This window comes from Falco biarmicus, chromosome 6 (assembly GCF_023638135.1).
Source record: "Falco biarmicus isolate bFalBia1 chromosome 6, bFalBia1.pri, whole genome shotgun sequence".
Classification (NCBI taxonomy): Eukaryota; Metazoa; Chordata; class Aves; order Falconiformes; family Falconidae; genus Falco; species Falco biarmicus.
The window spans coordinates 59,324,046-59,346,366 of record NC_079293.1 but is presented as its reverse complement, the minus strand read 5'-3'; the positions used below and the strand labels follow the sequence as shown (position 1 = coordinate 59,346,366).

The 22,321-nt window shown below is 39.5% G+C and overlaps 1 protein-coding gene across 1 annotated transcript in view; it reads left to right on the top strand.

Moving 5' to 3' along the window:
* CLVS2 (clavesin 2) overlaps positions 1 to 21,963 on the top strand; it is a 59,445-nt gene extending 37,482 nt beyond the window's left edge. The window contains exons 3-5 of the mRNA XM_056344687.1: positions 5,607 to 5,717; positions 8,721 to 8,941; positions 13,487 to 21,963. Of these exons, the coding sequence (XP_056200662.1) occupies positions 5,607 to 5,717; positions 8,721 to 8,941; positions 13,487 to 13,574 (420 nt within the window). The 3' untranslated portion in view covers positions 13,575 to 21,963. The remainder of the gene's footprint in view (positions 1 to 5,606; positions 5,718 to 8,720; positions 8,942 to 13,486) is intronic.
* Positions 21,964 to 22,321: the final 358 nt, after the last annotated feature.

The window sequence follows — 22,321 nt, the reverse complement described above, 5'->3', positions numbered from 1 at the left end:
ATTTTCACCACCATTGAAACCTGGAATTTTTTTTGAATCTCAACTTTAAAGAGCTTTTACACAGAGGGACAGAGGTGAAGTCCCCTGTTGTTACAGACAACCTGAAGCTTAGCTTCCTCATCATTTAGTAATCTTTGTCTCAAAATAAGTTAGGTTGTCCTTTGTTTTGAAAGGGTCTTTCCTCACCTCCCTCGTGTGTTTATAGATAGCATCTGTCTTCCAGTATTTGTTTTCATAAACAAAACGATCCAAATTCTTTTAGAATCCACAGATTCACTTTTCCATCTCTTTCTCGTCCTACCATACCACTGTATTGTGTCCCAGTCTAAGGCCATGCCTTGAGCACAGGTGATCAGTCTTGACACACAAGTTATTTTGTTTTGAGACACTGCAATTACCCTTGTCATGGATGGATGCCTGCAGGAAGTTTGCTATTAGGAATGCCTTGTTTCTTCATACCCTCAGTGAAAGTTACAGTTTGGGAGCAAGACGGGGGTTTACTTCCCTGATGTGGACAGCAGTGGCTCTTGGTTCCTCTGGTAATTCAGCTTTTGGTGTACTAAGGAAGTGAAATATTCCTTCAAATCAGAGCCTTTTCTTGCTGTAATTTTCCATAGTTTCCTCTTTAACATGCTAGAAATTGTTTACTTGTGCTGCATGTTGCATCAGGCAGAATGTTTCAGTGTCCTTTTAAAGGAGCTTTCCATTCTAAAAATACTATTTTGGTTCATCCTAATGTTTTTGTGGTTTTTTTCTCCCTGAAGTGCTCGACTTTTTGGAATAGCTGGAGGAGACCTGAATTTATTATCTTCAGGAATAGCTTAAGTGATGTTTATGATATTAATAATTCAATATGCTATCTTTGTACTTGTAATTTTTGTTATGAAAGTACAGTTTTCACAATTTGACTCTGTAGCCTCTTGTCGCCTGCAGATGCTGTGGCCTGAATTCATCACAGCACTCAAGTGCAGCCTTAAGTAAAGCGTGTGAGTGTATTCATTATATTTATTTAGAGAGTCCTTTGGAGGATGCCTCTAATGTCCGTAAAACCAGTTTCACTGCCCCTAAGGACAGCAAACCCTCAAACATGACCCCGGAGCATATGTGCCCCAGCACTCTCGTAGTGTTAGCATGTGGCAAGGTGTTTCTCGGTGGGCTCTTCGCAGGTGATGTACAACATGCTTGTGAGGTTCTTATGTGGCTGGGCTGCCAATGCACTTTTGGAGCCACAGCGGTCCCAGCAGCTTCTGAGCCTACATTTCTAAGAACTGTGCACACAAATTTGACTCCAGTACTGATTTCAGCTGTGGGGGCTGATTCTTTAAAAGTAGACTTCAGAGGTTTACATGTAGACACGATACCCAGGGAGTGGAGGGTGATGTGGGCTTTAAGAAGTTCTTTAACTTTTCGTATTTGGTAACGATGAAAAAGGTGGGTCATTTTTATTATCTCTATGGTGACTGTTCTGACACCACTAAGACTCACACTGATTTTCATTAGGAATTTGGCACTTCCCTCTCTTAGGTGCTGTTGAAAATGTCATATACTGGTTTTGCTGTTATTATGTGTGCTGCAGTTATGAGTGCTGTAAATTATCCTGGCCACAGCAGAGCGCAGGTCCTGCTATGAAACTCTGAGGGCTGGCCTAGGGTATGGCCAAGCCCAGCCCAGGGTGGGATGTGGTGCCTGGCAAGTAGAGACCTGGCTTCTTAGCGTGTGCCAGGGTGGTAGCAGGCAACGGCATCAGGGCCCTTGGAGAGGATGCTTCTGGAGACAGGTCATATAAATGATGTGTGGCAGAGAGGTAAAACTGCTGTGCTGTGAGTGAGCAGAACCATGTCATTAGAGATGGAAACCTGGTGAGAAAGTTTGCTTGGGATCATTCTCCAGTGCTGGCTTATAAATGTTAGAGACTGCCATGCACTGGTAGTATCCCTGTCCTGCAAGTGGTAGTAGCGGTCTGCCTCTTCCTCGGCAGCCCACAATTGCCACTTTTAAGCTGTGTATCACAAGGACTGTGGTCCATAAGAGTAACTACCTGCTTGCCAGTGTCTGTGGTGTGGCCGTGTCCCAAACTGTGTTCATCAGACACATGCTTAGGTTGTCTTCTGCTGCATAAACAGAGGTTATTATGAATGCTAAAAAAAATCCACACGGTGTATATATACAGTTAATTCTTTTTAGTGGTTTGGTAATACCCCATCAGATTTACTACTTTTCCAGTCAAATACACAGCTTACTTCATGGCTGATCTCCTTTTCTTACTGTTTTTTGGCATGGGATTCCTTTTACTTAGAATTCATGTGATTCATGGGCTACAGACTTTTCTGTTGAGTACAATATGTCTTCAAAGGCAGTTGTGACTGCCACCAGACTTGTGACTTAATCTATGTAAAAACCACAAGAATCAATGATTTGGAAGAAATTCCTACCTGCTGTTTGTGTAGGACAGCCATCTGTCTGGCAGATTCCCATGTGGAAGTCAGATATGTCTGAGAAGAGTCAGACAACCTTCTGACATGAATTTCTCCAGCAGCTGTAGTTGCTTATTCCGCTTTTTTTATTTTCTCTCCAGGTGCTGTTGAGATTGGGTTTTGGATCTGCATTCAGCAGCTTTTGAATTCTAGTTGCAGAACTGTGTACAATGCAGGGTCATTCTGATCAAATCACCCTTTCTCTTTCCGGGCCCAAATTTTGGGGGGTCCTAATTACACTTTAGAAAGCACTCCTGAATTTGGGCACCTCAGTTCAGTCACAGAAAGTGATAAATACCCAACTTCTTTAGTCGGTTCTGGAAAATGCTTTTAGAATTGCTGAAAAACACTGAGACAAATTGCCTTTTAATATCAAGTGGCATCTTCTGTTTGAGGCTCATTCCACATATATTCATGATCCTCCACATAAATGGTTTCCAAGATGTAGGAAAAGATAGTGGAAGTGTTAAAGTGGTACTTTCTAAAGCAACTCCTTTTATCTGCTTGAAATTTAATACCTTTGTAAAGATACTGAGTATTGACAAGTCATCCATTCCGAGCCTGTGGTAGAATACAAATACCTTTGGCGCTCTGCTCTGAATCTGTGTGTGCGCACAGCTGGTTGCCTGCTGAGATCTTTTCATTCACAAATTTTCCTCAGTTTCTGTGTGAGACATTTTCTTGAGCAATAAAGAACAAATATTTCAAAACTTTGTGCATGCAAGTTTTGGGGCACTTGTATTAATTCAAAAGCTTACAAAGTCATGCAGGAAGGCATGTGGCCAGGAATGGCTGGTTTGCTTTGCTGTCTTCCCTAGTGCCTACATTATAAAAAGTGGTTGACTCTCAGGAGGCTTAGCACAATTACCATTTCAGAGTTAACTCTGAAGAGATCTTGAAAGACATCTGGGTGAAACTAGAAAAGATGTCTTCTGCAGCTCTAGTGTATGCTCTTTTGTGCATGGTACAGAGCATGCTGCACTGGGCTTTTCTTCTGGAGCAACAGCCATGATAATCCAAAGAAACACAGCCTTCTGTAGATGAATGGTATCTCCTGCAACTAAAGGTTAAGGTGGCATCCAGTGATTTATCCTTCCTAATGGATTAGTTGGATTGCTGTGATAGGGACATAATTTACTACTTTTTGTACATCAGAGATTATGTTCTCAAAATGGTGTTCAGGGATTTACGATATTGAACAGGGTGAATTACATGTCAAATTATCAACTGTCCTGTGGCATTTACTCAGCGCTGACAGGAACTAGGCATTTAGCAAGATGAGGCTTCTGTAACACAGTCTTTCAGTAGGATTGCTTTATTTCAAGGCTGTTGTTAATCAATTGTTTCTGGAGAAAATCTGTAAAATAGACTGTTAATTGCATTGACTGTTGTGCTGTGGCCAGCCAGATGTAAGTGGTGCATGTTTGTAGCTGTCATCCTCCCTGCAGATCATTGTTAAGGTATTTCCTCCCAGATGGAAAATGTCTCATCTGCTGATCCACCAAGCTGCTGCACTTTGGAGGCAGGTGACACCCTGATGTAAAGACCCCCTGGGTTAGGCGTGCCTGCCAGTATGTGAATCGTACATTTGAGAGGAGCAAGTGACCTCTTCAGGCTTCATTATTCCCACAGATCTGGACACATTCACAGAACTAAGGAGGTTTCTAGGCATACGCAGTTTTTCAAAGTACGCTCCTGTCTGGAGACATTTCATGAAAGATTTCCTTCCTACGGTTCCTGCCTTCCTTATCTGACAGTTTTTGATTGGTTAATATAGTTTATGATTTTTTCTTGGTCATTTTTTTGCTGTGTGCTGTATGACCTTAAATCAGTGTGCTTCAAATGGTGCTTTGTTGTTTATATCTACACTGCTGGATGCTTCTATATGGCCTGCTGTCTTGCCTCTGGAGGAGGCAAAAGATGTCTGTTTGCACAGAGTGCCCTGGCTAATCGTTTGATTGCCTCCTTTTGAGCCTCTGATCCCACTGACGCAGACCTGAAGCTGCCTTTACTGCATCCACAGAGGAGGAGGAGGAGGAGGATGAGGCATAGCTGGGAAGCACATCCTTGTTTGTACCTGTATTGTCAAACAGGAGTTGCTGCTGCTGTGAGCAACCCAGTTTTGATTTAAGTGACTACCATGGATGCCTAGAGTGGATTAATTTAGTAAGTCTGTATACCTAAACACTGAGAAGGTTCTGACATAACCCATGAAAACAAAAGGGGACGTGCATCGATTTACAGCCTGTTTACACCTCTTGCTTCCTTGCTCAGTGCTGTAACTCTCGGCAACATGGGAGATGGCAGCTGCTTGCTGTGTTGTTCGTGCACATGATCAGCCAGGCAAACAGAAAATGAGGACACACGATGAATTTGGCAATAGTATTTCAGGACAGAGTGGCTGCCCTCTTCAAACAGTCAAACCCTCTGGCATATTCTCTTGACTTAGAAATCGAAAATGCAGATCAGAATCTTTCCTAGTCTGCCCCTTGTGTTTTCCAGCAAGAAAAAAGAAAAGTCATTACTTCAATACAGATATGCTATCCTTACATTCAAGCTCCCAGAAGGCCCCTGACTATGTGACAAGAATTACTGTCATGGATATTGCATAACAGTTTATGCATAATGTTTAATGCATTCTCAGTTTTATGAAATATGGATAATATTGGAGACATTTTGAACAGTAGTTTAGATTTACACTTTTTTTTTAAGGTGGAAACGAGGAATGTTTCTAGTGCTCTTCAGTGACACTGGAAGAGTTGAGATGGTTACCATTAAAAATGAATAAAATCCATAGAAGTGGAAAAGAGAAAAATATATTGCACAGATGAATTATGGGCAAATCATCAATGTTTAAAGCATTCCTGAAAGTTAGAAATGCCGTGCCTTTATTTGAATACCATAGCTGTCTCAGCACGCTTCCTCACTGCTCTGTCCAGGCTGAGGTGCTCTTTGGTGCGGAACGTTAGAACTCAACTGACAGGTCACAATTTTGAAGAATGCTTCTTCTTGTTTAAGATTGATTATTAAAATGAAAGCATTCAGAAGGAAAAAAAAAAAAAAGATTTGGTGCATATGCAACTTCTGTGAAGAGTCAACTTACATTGTATGCATTTGTTTTATGACATACAGGACAGCTTTCCAGCTCGGTTTGGAGGAATACATTTCGTCAATCAGCCGTGGTACATCCATGCCCTCTACACAGTTATACGGCCCTTTCTAAAGGAGAAGACACGAAAAAGGGTATTCTTCTGTTTAATTGTCTATTATCTGGCAGTTGTAGTCAGCAGTTGTATCATGCTCTAATAAAGTAGATATACACAATATATCAGCTTGCTAGTGGTGGAAAGCATTTGAATACATCTGCATTGTATCTTTAACTGATTTAGAAACTTATACAGCATTATCCTTTAAGGACACAGCCAAGCAGTGCACTTAAATGTATTTTAAAAATGTAAGCATATGCTTTCTTCTGGGGTTGTATAAAAAATACTGCCTGCGTTACCGTTCATATTAAGATTCTATTTAATTCAATTCTATTCAATTTCTGTTAAAATTATTTCTCTCTTTCTTTAAGAACAGAGGTAGTGAGTATTAAGTCCTTTTCTAGTGTGACTTCCTTGACATTAGCATGAACTAAAGTACACATCTGGTATATAGTAGTTTGCAAATACTGATTTGGATGAAAGCCAATGAAAGGAAATTTGTGTGCATGCATCTGTGCATAAGCATGTGCAGTCTCTGAGATGTTGCTGAATTTGCATCAGTGCAATTAAATTAGAGGTTGGTGGTGATAGCCCAGAAGATGGTGTTATTTGTATAATGGGAGATTTGTCATCCAGGAAAACACAATCAGCATCACATACAAAGCCACTATGAAGAATGTGAGATTTTTTTTTTTATGGGTTCAGCTCTGAGCAGCTCTGTATTTTCTCTCCTCAAACACAGTCTAGAAGGCCGCAATGATCCTTGTGTTTAGCTGTTTTTTACTGACAGATTATTCTTGAGAGGCCTCTGGTATTCACAGATTTTTGAACTATAGATCACACAGCCTTTTATGTAATATCTGTTATAAATATGCAAACGAAAACACTTTTTGCAGGATTCAGTTGCACTCTGTTGACTACAGCTTCAACAAAGAACATTATAGTGCCAGGTATGTTTGAGGCCTTTTTAAGTCAAGTGCTGCATATGCATAACCAGGTAGTAAAGTACAGCTCATGGGCGTGTTACAACATGAAAAATAAGTGACAAGGCAGTTGAACATGGATGATTATCAGTTAACATCTAAATTTTTATTTAGACACCCAAATCAGTGGCATATATTTTCAGAAATGCTGACTTTTTACAAACATTTTTTGTCACTATTGAATGCCTATAAGAAGTAGTTTGGTTAAGTATTGATTTAGAGTCCAAATCTTAGTGTCAGAATGTTATGCCCAGCACATAAAATTTAAAATCAGCTTTAAGAAAGTCCATTAGAGGGAGAATGAATGATTATGAAAAAATCCAAACCCAACCCCCAAAAAATTCTCTTCTGAATTTTATCAGGCTCATTATTTATCTGTTGTTTATCCTGAATTATTTTGTATTTTTTTAATGTGCCTGGTAGGTTTGCAACTGATGGCTATATTCAGATAAATATAGTACTAGGCATGTATAAAAAAATTTGCTAAGAGCTAAAACATTCAGTTGGAGAGGCACCATAAAACAAATTACGCTGGCCATTAGTATTTGCTCTTTGACAGAAGGATAAATTCCTTTCTGAGATGAAAGAACATTACTGTGTTTGCATGGTCATATTAAGCTGCCTGTCTCCACAGCTGACTGGAAGATGGGCTGAAATAAGCAATACAAGACAAGCATATATATGGGCTTTTTCTCTTTCTGCCTTTTGAATTTAGCTCTTGATAAAATCATGCTAGGGGTATAGCTGTCCAGAGGAGTCCCTGCAAGGTTAAGTGGAATGTGAATGGATAGTGCTCGATGTCTGTCTGTGCTCGCATCCCTGCCTGCCCTGTGGGGAATGAAAGCCAGCATACAGTTGTTAGGAGGCAACATCCTACCTTGCCTTCTTGGCTGCTTCTGTGCTAGTCAATTAAATAGTGTTGGGTGTTGCCATTCCTGCTGTTTAATTATATGGACACTTTTCTGGCAGGGCACGGGCCGGTGCCAGCTAGTGCTTTCTTAGACATTGCCCAGGAACAGTTTGGGGATGGCATGGACCAGTGAGCAGTATGGGTGAGGTGACCTGAAAGGAGTTTAACCATATGGATGTGAACTGTGCCATGGCACTTGCTCCTAGTCCCAAAGGGTGGATCCTGGCCCATCTTACTTGCTAGTCTAGAAATAGGTGCTGTGAGGTGTCTGTGTAGCCGTACCCAAGAGCAGATGTTTCCTCCCAGTGGAAAGTCTGCAGATCCCTAGTGTCTGTTGGGAGAAGGCTGTCCGAATCCAGAGGTGCTCTGTTTCTAGTGCTCATTGGTCACACATACCAGATCTCTGCGGAGAGACAATAAGGTTAAACACAAACATAAATACAAGTATTCATATACATAGATGTCATATTATTACACATATTTATATATAAATTTAAAGCATTTATGAAAATCAGTCTGCCAAAACATTGATGTAAAATACAAAATAGTCCATCAACTGCTCCCTCATTGTTGTCACAGAAATTATTTCACTGTTTTTACTTACTTTATCTATTGTCAAGTATGGATGGTAGTTACTAGTACCACCATATTAAGAAAGAAAATCTTTCCAGTGGAGTTTTCAGTACACTGCACTATTTATCTTATTGATAGAGCTCATGGCTGGATGCTGAAAGTCTATATGTATTCCTTAATGTATATGGTGAATGTTAATTTTATTTATTATTTATGTTCTTAATTTGTTCCCTTAATTTAATCCACAGGGTTAGGGAGAGCAAATCACAAGAGACAGGCAGTCTGTATCTACTCTTCCATCCATGTAGTTACCAGGTATCAGTTCTTACCCTCTGTAGGTCCCTTGTACTGCAAATATTTTAGGTCATTTATGCTTTAACCACTTTGTAGGTTTATGAACATAGTATGACCATGCTTAAGGCAGAGGCAATATGTTGCCTCAGTGGCCATCTCTGTTAGCTCAACACAGCCAGGAGATTGAAAATGTACTATATCCTCTAATAATGATGATGTAATTTGGGCTTTGACAATTTCAGTGATACCGCTTTGTTTTTACCTGCATGTGTACGTACAGATATTCCTGCATGGTAATAACCTCAACAGCCTGCATCAGCTAATACACCCTGAGATCCTGCCTTCAGAGTTTGGAGGGATGTTGCCCCCCTATGACATGGGGACATGGGCAAGAACACTGCTCGACCATGAATATGATGATGACAGTGAATGCAATGCGGACTCCTACAACACTCCTGCAAAGGATATAGAAAAGGACCTCTCTCCTAAATCCATGAAAAGGTGGGTTAAAAGTACTGTGGTCTTCTGGTATTGTCATAAGGTTAACATTTGCCTCCCTCCTTTTTATGAAGCTGCAGGTTTATGATATATAAGGGACATTTTTTTTTCCTTTCTTAAGATCACTGTTGATTATAGACCATAATGTTGATTATTAACCATGTGAGTTGTGAGCTCAGTGCAGCTAATTATTTCAGTGGTGCCATACAGGCAGTGTCTACAGTACTGTGTTTGGAATAAGCTAATATCCCACCCCAGCCTACAGCGGGAGACAGCAGTAACTGGAATGAGCCTCAGTGCAGAGGGTAAACTGGGGACAATTATCCGGCTGGGTGGTGATGATAATAACTCTTAGCTTCCTCGATCTCATAGCCCAGTGCCTGGTATCCACCATCCTGTAGGTGCCAGGACATTTACAGCATCTGAACTGTCAGTCACAGTGACTGCACACAACACAAGAAAATGTAATGAGGAGAGAACCGGGGCAAAAATCAGTGCCAAAGCATCTTGGCGTTCTGATATTCTTTTTGAGAAGATCCAGTATAATTGCTTACTGCATTTTATCATTCGAAATAAAGTATAGGAAGGGGTTAGTTACCTCTCCAGTAGCTATGGAAGCAGTGAGGTGATTCACTTGGGAGGGGTAAACCTGGTCCGACCTTGCCAGGGCAGTAGAGGAGAAAGGGGAAAGATGACAGCAGGATGATAGAAAAGGTTGAGCAGGACAGCAAAAGTCAGAGTGCAGCTCATAAGTGGTAGGCCTAGGAATGACTCAGAAAAGAACAGACAGGACGGAAAACAATATGTGAAGTCATTAAAATAAGTCAGAGTATGCTAAACTGAGAATTCAATTTCAGGAGATGGCATTTGATGCAAAAGGGAGAGAGAGTCTGGAAGCAGATGAAACAGGATAAAGTATTTTCAGATTCCTCATCGAGGAAGATGGTTTTGGCTGGAAAATGTTGCATAGCTTGGGGAGGACAGTGAAGTCTAAAAGGGAGATATTTTTTGGGAAATAGAGAGGAAACAAGAGGAGATTGCCATAGGAATAAAAAAAGAAAAAAAGCAGTGAAGTTTAAGGATTTTGTATTGAAAAAACCCATCAGTTCATTGAAAGGGAAAAGTGAGGGACTGGATGGGAATGAAGTAGGATAAGGAGAAGTTAAAAAGGGTCCTGAAACCATATGACAGAGATGCAATTAACACAAGTATTTGAGAAAATGGGACAATAAAGAGCCAAGGGAAGGGCAAAAGTGAGCAATATATTTATATATGGTTTGCACATAATACAAGAATTATGAGTCAATAGAGAAGCTGTCTTGGAGAGAAGAGTGGAATTTAGGAGCTGAAATGTCAAAGTCTTACTGTTGCAAAATGAAGTAATGAGAGTAAATAGCTTCATCCAAGCATGCAACAAAAAACCATGAGAAGGTCTGTGACAAGACCCTTTGGAGCAGACTTTTCCAGACTATCCTGGGCAAGCGCATTATTAAATGGAAAAGCAGTGGATTGACCAGATTAGTCATTCTTTCTTGAATTTTTATTCTCATTTAACTTGTGCTTGAAAAATCCTTCATGCAGAATTACACTTCAGTGTAAGATTCAAATTGACGTTCTTTCAATCTCAGTTACCCGACACAGTAGGAGAAATACTGCAGAAAATAAGCATGTTGAAATTTGTATCTACATAATATTGAGCTGAAACTTCCTGACCTTCTCACATTCTTTTTCAGTTAGTGTGTCTGCAGCACCTGCTGGAATCCTCCTTCCCTGCTGTTGGGTATAAAAAGTACTAAGTAGACTTACTGTGCTAGTACCAAATAGAAGAGAATGGTGATAAGATGGACACAGTGTCCCAGGACTTCCATGTATTAAGTGCACAGACTGTTAAAACAGAAATAGAAAAGTTAAGGTAAAACAGATAAACTCTATTCCATTAAAAATCAAATTTAACTTGAATTTGGAACCTAATCGATTGTTTCGCTCAGTTTAAAACCACACTCAGTGTGGTATGTTAGTACAGAAGAAATTACTTAACATATAAAAAACCATGAAAATAAGTCAATGAAAAGTACTGAACTTTTTAGAACAAATTTCACAAGTGCCTAGCAGACCTCCAGCAATTATCTTGTCTCATTTGGGTTTGCCATTTTAAAATTAGTTGTTCTGAAAGAATATCCTTCTTAAACCAAAACTCTGCTGAGAATTTATTTCTTACTCATTTTTTGCCCCTGTATGAATCACTGACATTCTTCTAGATCTCCTTGAACCTTTAGTGAATTGGGTGACCTCTACTTGAAAGGAAGGCTGTTTGTGAGAAGGGTAGAGGAGGTAAGGAGGAATTAATCCCACCTGTAGCACAAACTTCTGGGGAGAACATGTTCACATCACATGGCACCGTTCAGCTGTCTCAGCATGTTTGGCCTGCGGCTGTGTCCCCCCGTGGCTCTCATGGCTGAGACACCCAGCTGGAGACCTGCATCCTCTTCTCACCTAACCCTGCAGGGCAGATGTCTGTTTATCAAATCTGCAGTGTGTGGCTTTGGTTCCTCACCTCTGCAGTGGGACTTTGTAGCACAACTTTGTCCTACTGTGTTTTGTGAGAATTTATTCAGTAATGTCTGTTAAGTTATCTGGCAGATGTAGATGTAAGGTGCTATAGACTTACACAACCGTTTTTCCTTTTACATACCTTCGTTCCAGAATTGCTGCTGAAATGAATGAAACATGACAGTAAATGTTGATTTAAAACTGAATGAAAAATATTTCTCCTTCTTCTTCAATGCATTTAGGCTCCTGACCTTACAATCCATAGATCAGGGTCTGTGTAGTTCCATTTTCACATCTGCCTTGGCGTTGTGGAGTTTGGAGCCCTTGGCCAAATTTATGGCCAAAACTGCCTTATGGGGAATTTGAGGGCAGGTTTGCAGCCTTTCCGGCTCCCCTTCAGTTCCCCAGATGAGAGCTGGAAACCTTGGTTGCTCAGACATTGGCAGCTGAGGTAGAGGCTCAGTCTCCTATTAGTACTGACATTTGGTTGGGAATCCTTTGAAATTAATATGCTTCCACAGCATTTTTTATCTTGATGAACTGGAATTTTCAGGAGTAACAGCTTTTCACCAGTAAATTTTCAATCAGCTTTGCATTGACACGGTACCTTGTGAAGATTTTAAAGGAGCATTTTTAATTCAGTGGTTTAGTTTTCTGCCTGAGGAACTGACCAGCTTTCTAGATGACGGTTATTGTACAGTATTGTAAGTTTTAATTAAAAATTTGAATTATGTTTATCACAAGAGAGAGCATGAGACTTTTAAAGCTAATTTTCTTGATTTTAGCATTAGTAAGAGAATGTGGTAAGTAATACTAAAAAATATCCTTGTGTTTAAAGTTCTCACCTATGCTTTAATTCAGATACTTTTTCTTCTGTTTTTGAAGGTTTTCTTTAGATTTTTTGAGAAAGACCACGTTGCCTCCTGCTATCAGCCTCATTCATTTTTTTCAGTAGAGGATGCCAGTTTATAAGAGTGGGGGATTGACTATGTATGTTTGTCTTGGGAATGTCAGAATTTGTAAAGCTTTTTCTCTGTGCTGTAGCCCCCCAAATAGGCAAATCTGTAGCCATGCTGCAGTCTCAGTGTGCTTTCACTGGTCAGAAATAGATACTTACATTGTAGAGTTGTCACATGCTCTAGCCATTTCAAATCTTTACAGAAAGGAAGAGAAAGGCATTTCTAGCATGAGGTTCTTCTCACTAAAGGAAACGTCTAACAAGGGTTGCTTTTACCGAACCCTGTAAGACTTCAAATTTTGTTTTTAATGCAGCATTTTGATTTTTCTGGGGGTTGGGGTTTCCTCTTTTTCCCTCACACGTGGCTGTTGCAGGGTATCAGTACCAGTGTTATGCATTTATGCTGAATCAGAGAACCTGGAAAAATTTTACAGTCATCATTGAATTTACCCTTACCATCCTTCTCTGCTCTGTTTAGTTGAGCTGCTAAGTGAGTTTGACAGATGTGTCCACTGCTCCAGAAATCCTGCTGGCCATGGCAGGATTCCCCAGGGTTGGCTTAGGATCTCATACTGTTGCATCTAAGTGCTATTTAGAAAAGAAGCATCTTGTGCTTCCAGCTAACACATGCTACTAATTGCAGTGTGCCATTAGCCACCTGGGTGGCTGAGTTGTATCGTCTTTATCACCCTGGTGCCATGTAACCCTCTAGCAGAGAGAGTCATTAAGTCAGTACAAAAGGCAGCTTAGTTCTCATGCCCTCTGTTGTGTGCGGAGGATGCACCCTGTTTTACTGTTTCACCAAAGAAAAGAGAATCCACTATATCTGCAAACCAGCACTGAGTCCTTTAAAGCCATGTAATCACTCTGTATTTTTCTGAGGGTATTTTCTGACCATTTGCAATGATCAGATGCTTGGATAATGTTGTACCATTATTTTTAAGCCCTGGCAGAAATGTCAAATAAACGGAAGAAAGCTGAGGTTTACCGTCATTTGTCTTGATCTAGAAATGTCAAATAAACATGTTATCCCCCTGCAGGTCTCAGTCGGTTGTGGATCCTGGGGTGCTGAAACACATGGATAAGAACGAGGAAGATAACATGCAGCCTTTGCTTTCACTTGACTAACAGTTCCTGAGCGTCGGACATGAACTGAGGTGGAAGGCATTGCCTCTCAGCAACAAGCAAACCATTGGGAAAGAGTGTACTGGCTGGAACCCTATTTACTCATGTTAATGTAGCATAATGGCAGCAGGCATCAAGTTTTACTGTTCTGCCTGAATTCTGGCTGCCCTTCGGTGAAAAAGAAGAGGAGGAAAAAGGAAAATAAAAATAACAAAAAATAAAGAGGAATCAATAATTTATTCTGTAAGTGCCAACTTGTTTGTAAATACAATATAATCCTCTGATTTGACTTTGTAAGTTATGGTAAACAAATGCTATGGAAATGAGGGACTATTAAATATGTCAGTGAAGTGCACCATAAAAAAGAGAAAAAAAAAGTGTGCATGCACGCACACATACACACACACACACAAAATAACACATACTGGACAAATAAAAATATCAAAGCCAATTAAATGTTGTCCTTCTCATAGGAAGCCATATTGCAGCTAGTGTATTGACTGCTGTTTTGTTTTCTCTCTGCAATGCTCATGTAATGTGCAAAGATAAAGAGGGAATACAAGAACTTGGAGATGCTGTAATCAGTAGAATATTTCCTAACTGTGGGAACTGATTTCCCAAATAACATTGTGGTTTAGGGTTGTGAATTAGCATAAATCATGTAGCATTGTGAAAAAGATAACAGATGAGCTGGAACCAACTCTTTGATAGCTTTGTTGTTGGGCTGTATGGCTCTGTGAGGTTTCTTCCTTAATTTTCATTTACAGTTTGCAAATAACCAGGCTTGTTACCCTAATCTGGGTGCTGTAATGTGGGACACACTGGGATTACTTCTCTTGCATTTTGGGTGCATGTGAAGAATTTTTCCAGAACTCTGTTCTCCCTTGGAATGAGGCAGTAGCCCTCCAAATACAGCATAATAACCATTGTTTGAAAGTAAAGCCTGGCAGCAGAGGTCAAAACTTAATCACTGAATCCTGTGCACTGGGAAACTGGATACATATATACATTTCTACCAATCTCTGACAAACATACAAGGTGACATTGTTAGACAAGTATATTTAATTGAAGGTTTATACAAGAAATCATACTTATTCAATGTACTTAGATATATTATAGATTGTGTATTGAGACAATGTCATTATTAATATAGTAAAACTTTCCATAGAACAACAGCATTCCACTCCAAGCAAGGATTAATATGAATAAGTTGCAGTCAAACATCTCAGCCTATGTGTTTAGGACAATTTTGTTTTTGTTGTAGTGTAACTGTATATATTGAACATGTGCCATAATAGAGAAATACATTTTACCTCAAAAGGGCAACAGGTTTCACTAGGGATTGGGTAAATCAGCTGAAACGCAGGGGCTGTGCCATCTTTGTGTGCTGACTGACGCGTGTGCAGCCTGTTGTATGCTGAGGCAAGAATGTCATTTCTTGTTAGGACTTAACAGCAATCTGTGTGAGAAGACACAGGGTGCCTGCCAAGACATCTGAATAGTTATTGTAAGAGCGTGTCTGGGCAACGCAGGGTTTAGTTAAGAATACACTGACCACAGCGGAGGAGACAGTTCCCAGGAGCCCCATCTCCCAAGCGCCAGAATTTAAAGAATTTCTTCCATCACTTCAGTGACCACTGAAGTTTCAAAGTCACCAGTTGCAGGTCACCTCTCCTCGCCCAGGGTGACTGCAGCTGTAAGAGTTAGTAGGCTGGGGTGAGTTAAGAGGGAGTGGAGAGTGAAACCTGGAAGTGAGTCGTCTCAGAGTTTAGCTGTAACTCCTGTGGGGACAGCTTTGGCGTTTCTCAGGGCTGAGACAACCCTGTCTCTTCCAGCATCACCCTTGATTAGCCCAGGCAGCACACAGATAAAGCTTTCCCACATCGTAGTTCGTTAGCAACGCTGATAAATAGCGTATGCCCCACCACCCCATTGCATTGCAGGAATTTGTCTGAACAAGTCATCGCCTTTCTGCTCTCCTAATTCTGTTTTCATGGTATGTGTTATGAAATGTAAAGAGAAAAGATACGGAGCCTGAACATCTTTTCAGTCTGTCCTGCAAGTTTTCAGTAGTAGAAACTGTTGTAGTACCACTTGTATGGTTTAAGAAACTTGAAAGATTAGTGAATTCTTAGATACAACTTTATTCAGTCCTGTTTTTCACATTCCTTGTAACATCATGCTGGATAGGGGAGATGTGTCTCAAGGGTTTGCATAAGTGCCATATTTGAATGTATGTTATATATGCCCACACTTATGGATAATAGAATAGTATATTGCCATCAATCTGATTTTTAAGTCCTTATCAGATAAAACTCTAATATCAGTAGAAATTTTCTCCTTTTAAGGGCTTCAGGATTTAGTCAGTATTCCAGATGTATGCAAACTGTGACACAGTGGTGATCAGAATCTTCATGGATGCTTTTGGATACGTGGGCCAAATGGTGTAAACCAGAATAATGCTGATTTTAGAGTACACCAGCTGTCTGGTCAGAAAATGCAAATGCCTCTTACATACCCACAGACCATCTTTGTAGGAAAGTGTGCCTGCTCAACTGTCTGAAGCTTAAGCTTCATCAGTTTGTTTTGTTTGCAAATCCTTTATTTATACACTTAGTTGTAATTTATGTAATGTTTTCTGATGCCTGATTTCAGCTTCAAGTTAATGAGTATTAATATATTCTTTCCAGAGAATGAAAGTAGGATATATTCTAATTTTGTGTAACTGAGACCTCATCCTTCACCACAAAGAAAACTACTTTTTCAGTAAGATTTTCACTTTTAAAGAGTTGGGCTACAGGTCTTCTTGGCTGCAGCTTTTATTTTGCTGAAGCAAATTCTGGCAGTGCTAACTGCAGTTGTGACATCGGTTAAGAACATGGAAATGTGTAAGAAAAATAATTATCCTTTACATGCTCTCGGTATTCTTTGAAGGCATTTATCTTTTACACATCAGGGTGAACAAAGGATTTTCGCCTTTCCCTTGCTTCTTGTAGAAAATCTTTGTAGGTAGGTCAATTTTTAATAGATTAAATTTGGACTGAAAACTTTTTCCAATCTTTATTATCATAGGAATCGATGTCTAATTTTTATAGCAGAATTGAAGTGCTAAAAATGGATTTCAAATGCTTGGGAGGAATTCCTCTTAATTTCTTACCTTTGTTGTGTATTGGGTAGTATAAACATTGTTGTAATTATGCATGCCAATATGCATATAAAACAAATATCTTGCAATACGAGGAACTTAGTGGAAAAACTAGATACACCTGTCCAAGCAACTAAGTGAAAAAAAGGGGAAGAAAAAAAAAAAAGTGTAAAAATTGATGTTTCAGGCCTTTGGCAAAATCAAAAAATATCCCCTTACATGATGTCTCTTCCATGAAACATATGTTTAATAATATATGGAAAAATTTTGGAAACTTCCATGCCCAAAGCCTTCCTGCTGTAATCAGAGATGTCAGTAGTCTCTTGGCTTTATAAAGACAGGTATCAGTCCCACTAAGGTCCAAGAAATACAAAGGCTCCCAATAGTTATTAGTTGTAAAATAGCTTTAAGATGTCTTTACAGAAATGTAAATTTACTGTATAGCATATTTAAAAAGACGTTTTGCACTCCACAAACATGCTATGCCTAGTAACAAGAGATATTTGTAGAGACATACATAAACTACACATGGAATTAAGGAAAACAGGAGTAGAAGGGACCTCAATAGGTCATTGATACGTGGAGGCGCAGATTCACTTTAACGGCTCTCTTAAAGAATTGTTTTAGCTCGGTACCTTGCATGCAATGCTCTTTGTATTATTTAATCACAGTCACAGCAAAGCCTAAGCACATTACCTGACAAAATTGTAACCTGACAATATTTTGTTTGTACCTTTTATTATTTACCTGTTCTGTTTGGGAAATTAAAAAGTTTGCTATATGTCAGAGCTACCATTTAGAATTACCTGCGAAACACATTGCAATAAGCATGGGTTATGTCCCTGTTATATTGTCCTTGTTATTATCAGCATATGTGTTCATCAAGATTTTTGAAAAAGTCATATTTGAAAGAGCATAGAAGAGAGAAAAATTCAAAATCAGGCTTCAGGATTTTGTTTAGAATATTAAAATGGGGTGGAGGCACTGAGTTTGGTTTTGATAATCTTTATTTGCCTACGGGGAATGTCCTGCTGAGTTATCAACAGAATTGGGTAGCAGGACAAATTTGGAAGGTAAATATCAATATGAAAGGCAAGAACAAAGGTCTCAAAGGATTGTACTGAAAAATCACTTAATCATGTGGCTAGCTGTGTCGTGTCCTTCTAAAGCAAGGCGTTTTTCACGTAGTTTATGAGCATTTATTTGTGGTGCTGAGGATAGTACTTTTGTCCACAAAGTTGAAAGCACACTGAAATCAAGAAAATAAGTTACTGCATTTCCCAGGTAGCAAAACAGAAACATAGCTGCTTAGAGACATTATGAAATCTTGAAGACATTTACATTGTGTTTATATACAACAAAAATGACACTTTGATCACTCAGTCTGGTTTGAACTGCAGGAGAGAAAATAACGTGTCGCTGTTTTGTATAAGAAGAATGTCTGGTTGTTGATTCAGTCATGCCTAGTTTTTTTAGAAACCTATCTAAATCTTTTACCATGAGACTTTTAGAAACCAGGTGTGGTCTGCTTTCCTGTGGAGTTAAATCTGAATGTACATTTTACCATTTCTGCTAAGGAAACTGTGAAAAGGGATTATGTCCCCCAAATGAAATGCCTGTCTCCCTTGTATAATGATGGAAAGAAGACCCCCAAAAGGAAATCTTGGCTGCACAGTAAAGAATTCTGAACTTGGTCAGGGAGGATCTCCTTTTGAGGGCCTTGAAAGATACTTACTTCCCATTAACTATACAAGGAATGCTGGCATTTTATTTCAGTGAATATTTATTTATTTCAGTGACCACAAATGAAAATGCAAGCTGGGCAGATAGGACTCCACATCTTGTATTGCCTTGTAACCTTGAACCATCCCATGTCAAGGGTCTGTATTTAGCACATTGACTTGAACATACCCTTCAGTCTGCTTTTCAGCTTTCAGTTGTGCAGGAATGTTTTCCTGTCAGCTTTGGGATCTTAATTTCTTCCCTTCGTATGGGTCTGTTGCCACAAAACGGCATTGACCCCTGTTGGATTGCACAATTTGAAAAGTGATTTTGTTGTTAAAATATAACAACGTGTGGTATGCTGCATAGTGGTGAAGTTGAAACATAGGTCACAAGGCTCCCCCTACTTTGTCACTCGTTCTCCAGTGCTCTGTGTGTGTAAACTGCTTTAAACTGATAACAGACATGTCAGACTCGCATAATAGGAGTTTAAAAAGAGAGAAAAAAAGTGAGTTTCTGCAGTGCGTTGAGAACCTGAGTTTATGGTATCACTGTGGAATCCAAACAGAGAGGAAGCACTGCACACAGGCAAAATAGAGACACCTCCAAGAGAAGATGCTGATGTTTCCATGTGGTGCGTATTTTTGTTAAAACATGACCAAAGTATTTTGTCTGTGGGGACCATGATCAGCCTGTTGTTTCTGAATCGGTCACTTACAACTAGTCCTCTCTAATAAAGGTGTAATAAAGCTTCCTTTTGCTTTCAGTGGAGAATTCATTTCCAGAGAATTGGCATGTCTGTCAATTTGCAGCAGGCAAGTGGTGGGGGTTAATTACAATTTTTGTCTGATATGGAAATGCTTCTGTGATTCCTTAAAGAGGCTGCCGCATCATGAGCAACACACAGCAGTGCCTAAAGGCAGGCATCTGAAATCAGGTCCCTTGGTTAATAAAAATTTAAGGGGAGAAAAAAGCAAGGGAAAAGATAATAGAAGATGATAAAACACAATAATTAAAATAAAAACCAGAAACAAGGCTGCAAATAAAAGCCATATGAATGGCAAAAATGATGTGAGGGAAGTTGTATGGAGGCTTCCAAAAAAGTGAACCAGTAGTCTATCGTGTGTTCCCCATCTACGTTATGAGCAGAATTCCCTTTTTTCACATGGTCTACCTTGTACAACCATGGTGGAGTTTCCTGTGTCTATAGAGTTATGATGTGAAATTGTAGGTGCAGTAGTTGAGCTTGTGAACATGGTTTAATGGATTAGTGCATGCCACCAGATCTTCATCTGGAGATGGGCCCCAACCAGGTACTCAAAGGAATATGTGAAATGCCATGTCCTGCCTGGCTGAAGAAGTCATGCAGGGAGAGAAGGAAAGAGCTGTATGTCCATAAGTAATGGGGAAATGCCTATGGAGAAAACAACAGTGGGGAGCTGGAGTGAACTGATCTGTCATTTTAATATCAGGATGAGGGAGGCTTTCACTTGCCCTGTAATGTAAGAGAGGGCTTACATACCCCACCACACATCTGTCATCAGAAAGGAGAGAGAGCATCTTTCTCTCTTGCCAACACAAACTTGCTTTTGATGTATTTAAACCTGATGTATATGTCAGGTCTAAACAGCCTCTGCTGCTGCTGTTTCCACAGTGGTTCTTGGGATGTGGGTACCATGTAGCATTCAGGAGCTGGAAAGCTAATGTTCAGCAGCCTGTCCATAGGAAGAGAAGAGAGGGATGTATTCTGTAAGTCCCTGCTGCAAAGATCATGTGGGAGAATTCAGTGCTTGCTCAGATTAAAGCCCGTCTTGCCCTGACATCAATATTGGTGCCTACTCTGTGTAGAAGGCTGTGAGTGTAAGCAGCGTGGGAATCTCTCCTGTGCACCTCGGTGTCTTGCGCTAATTATGCAGCCTTTGAGCTGTAGCTGGTGATCTGTGTTCTGTGTCTTTATAAACAGTTCTGCTGGTGATGTTAATTGTATCCATTAGTCACTCAGAGTGGAGATGATTTAAAGGAAACTGACAACTTTAAGCATTACAATTAATGTCTAAAAATATTAAAATGGTGATGGTTATAAGTAATGCCTAAGATTATGATAACTAAAGAGTTTCAGGGTTTGGTTGCATTGTATCCTTGATGGGACTTAGTGTATAATCACTTTCCCTTAAATACAGTTTTCCCTGAGGTTCATGTGCATCTTCCATGCATCAGTGGCAGAAGGAATTGAATAGTAGAAAATGTGACTGTAAACCTATTAATATATTCAGAGAGGTACATATAGAATACCTGACACTATTAAAAAAAAAAATATGTCTCTTTTAAATCATTTAGTTCTCTAGCTCTTTCACCCTATGGACTGTGTATGAAATGTGTCCTACAAAACTTCCCCAGTCTGCATCCTGTCTTCTCCTACTCCCTTGCATTCAACAACATCCTGTCTTCTGTCCATACTTTATTCTATGAATGACTGGAGAAAACTGTAAAAAACCCCAACACCCTGATAATCTGCAGACTAGAGCTTGAGGACCACTATTTTAAATATTTCCCTTGTACAAATCTCTGGTAACAGGGTGAAATGGAAAATGAGAGCAACAGCTGACCTCATCACAGAGGAATAATAATAATAAAAAAGACTCTGGCTAGGAGTCCGCACAGGTGTAGACAGACAGTCATCTGAGACAGCTCTTGTCATTTAAGATGCTACCTTCCCCTGACTGTTAGTTACCACTCTTCAGGTAGGGACTACTGCCCCAAAATTTAAGCAACAGCAGATTATGGAAGTGCTCCTGTCCCAATGAAGGTTGTGCACAACTCACGCTAACTTTGTTGATTCTGCACTCATGCAAGTGTAAAAGCACTCACGTAATCTATTAATACAACTCTGTTACGAGAATACTGATTAACAGCTAGCTATGCCGACATCTAAAATTGCTAGATTGGCTATCTGTGCCTTAAGGCTCTTGTGTTCTGTAATACTTGCATAGCGGTAACTACTGAATAAATTTTCTTTTCATGCAGCAATCTACTGTGGAGCCTTATGGAAAATACTATAGCAAAATATCAAAAATTCAAAAATTAAATTACAGGAGTAATTTGCAAACAGTGCTTGTATCCTCAGGAGAAAATTTGTTTGTTTCTCAGTTTAGTACTGTTAGGACTCAGGGGGTCTGAGATTTGTAAAGCCAGGACAAGTCTATCAATCACGTTCTCTCTATGTATAGTTTCAATAACTATTCTCTTTTCACAACTTGTCAGTTTGAATTTTATTCTTGGACCTAGTAAGATGGTTACTTTTGGTCTGTTGTGTTCCAACCTAAAATCTGAAGATTAAGCAACTTTGTGAAACATGTCACTCTTTATATTGTATATTTAAATATCATCAGTTCTCTGTGATCAATGGGCTGCTTTGGAGAGTACTACTACTTTAAATCATTGTTGATTACTGAGGAAGAATGACATTCTGTTAAATAAAATATGACCAAATGAAAATTAAAATACATATATATTTTTGTGTTTGTACATGGGAGTGTTTGTCTGGCTTGCTTGTGCTGAAATATGTGTGGAGGACATTGGACCAACTGTACTTGATTTTTATCAAGGTTTTGAAAGAAAAATAAGAAATAACTGAGTGGTGTATCAGCATGTAAGTTTTTTTTCTGGTAACACTGAACGTCTCTTGCTGCCCAACAGTAAGTTTTAGAGAGCTAACATATTCCATGTTTACAATACTGTTTTGAGCTGTCACTTCTTGGAAGTCTGCAGGTCGTGAATGTCCTCACAGATGAAGATCAGGCAGAGATGTAGCACAAGAAAAGCTCATTTTTCTCTCAAAAATATTTTCTACTCTCATGCCTCTTAACTTCTTCTGTGCTGTGCT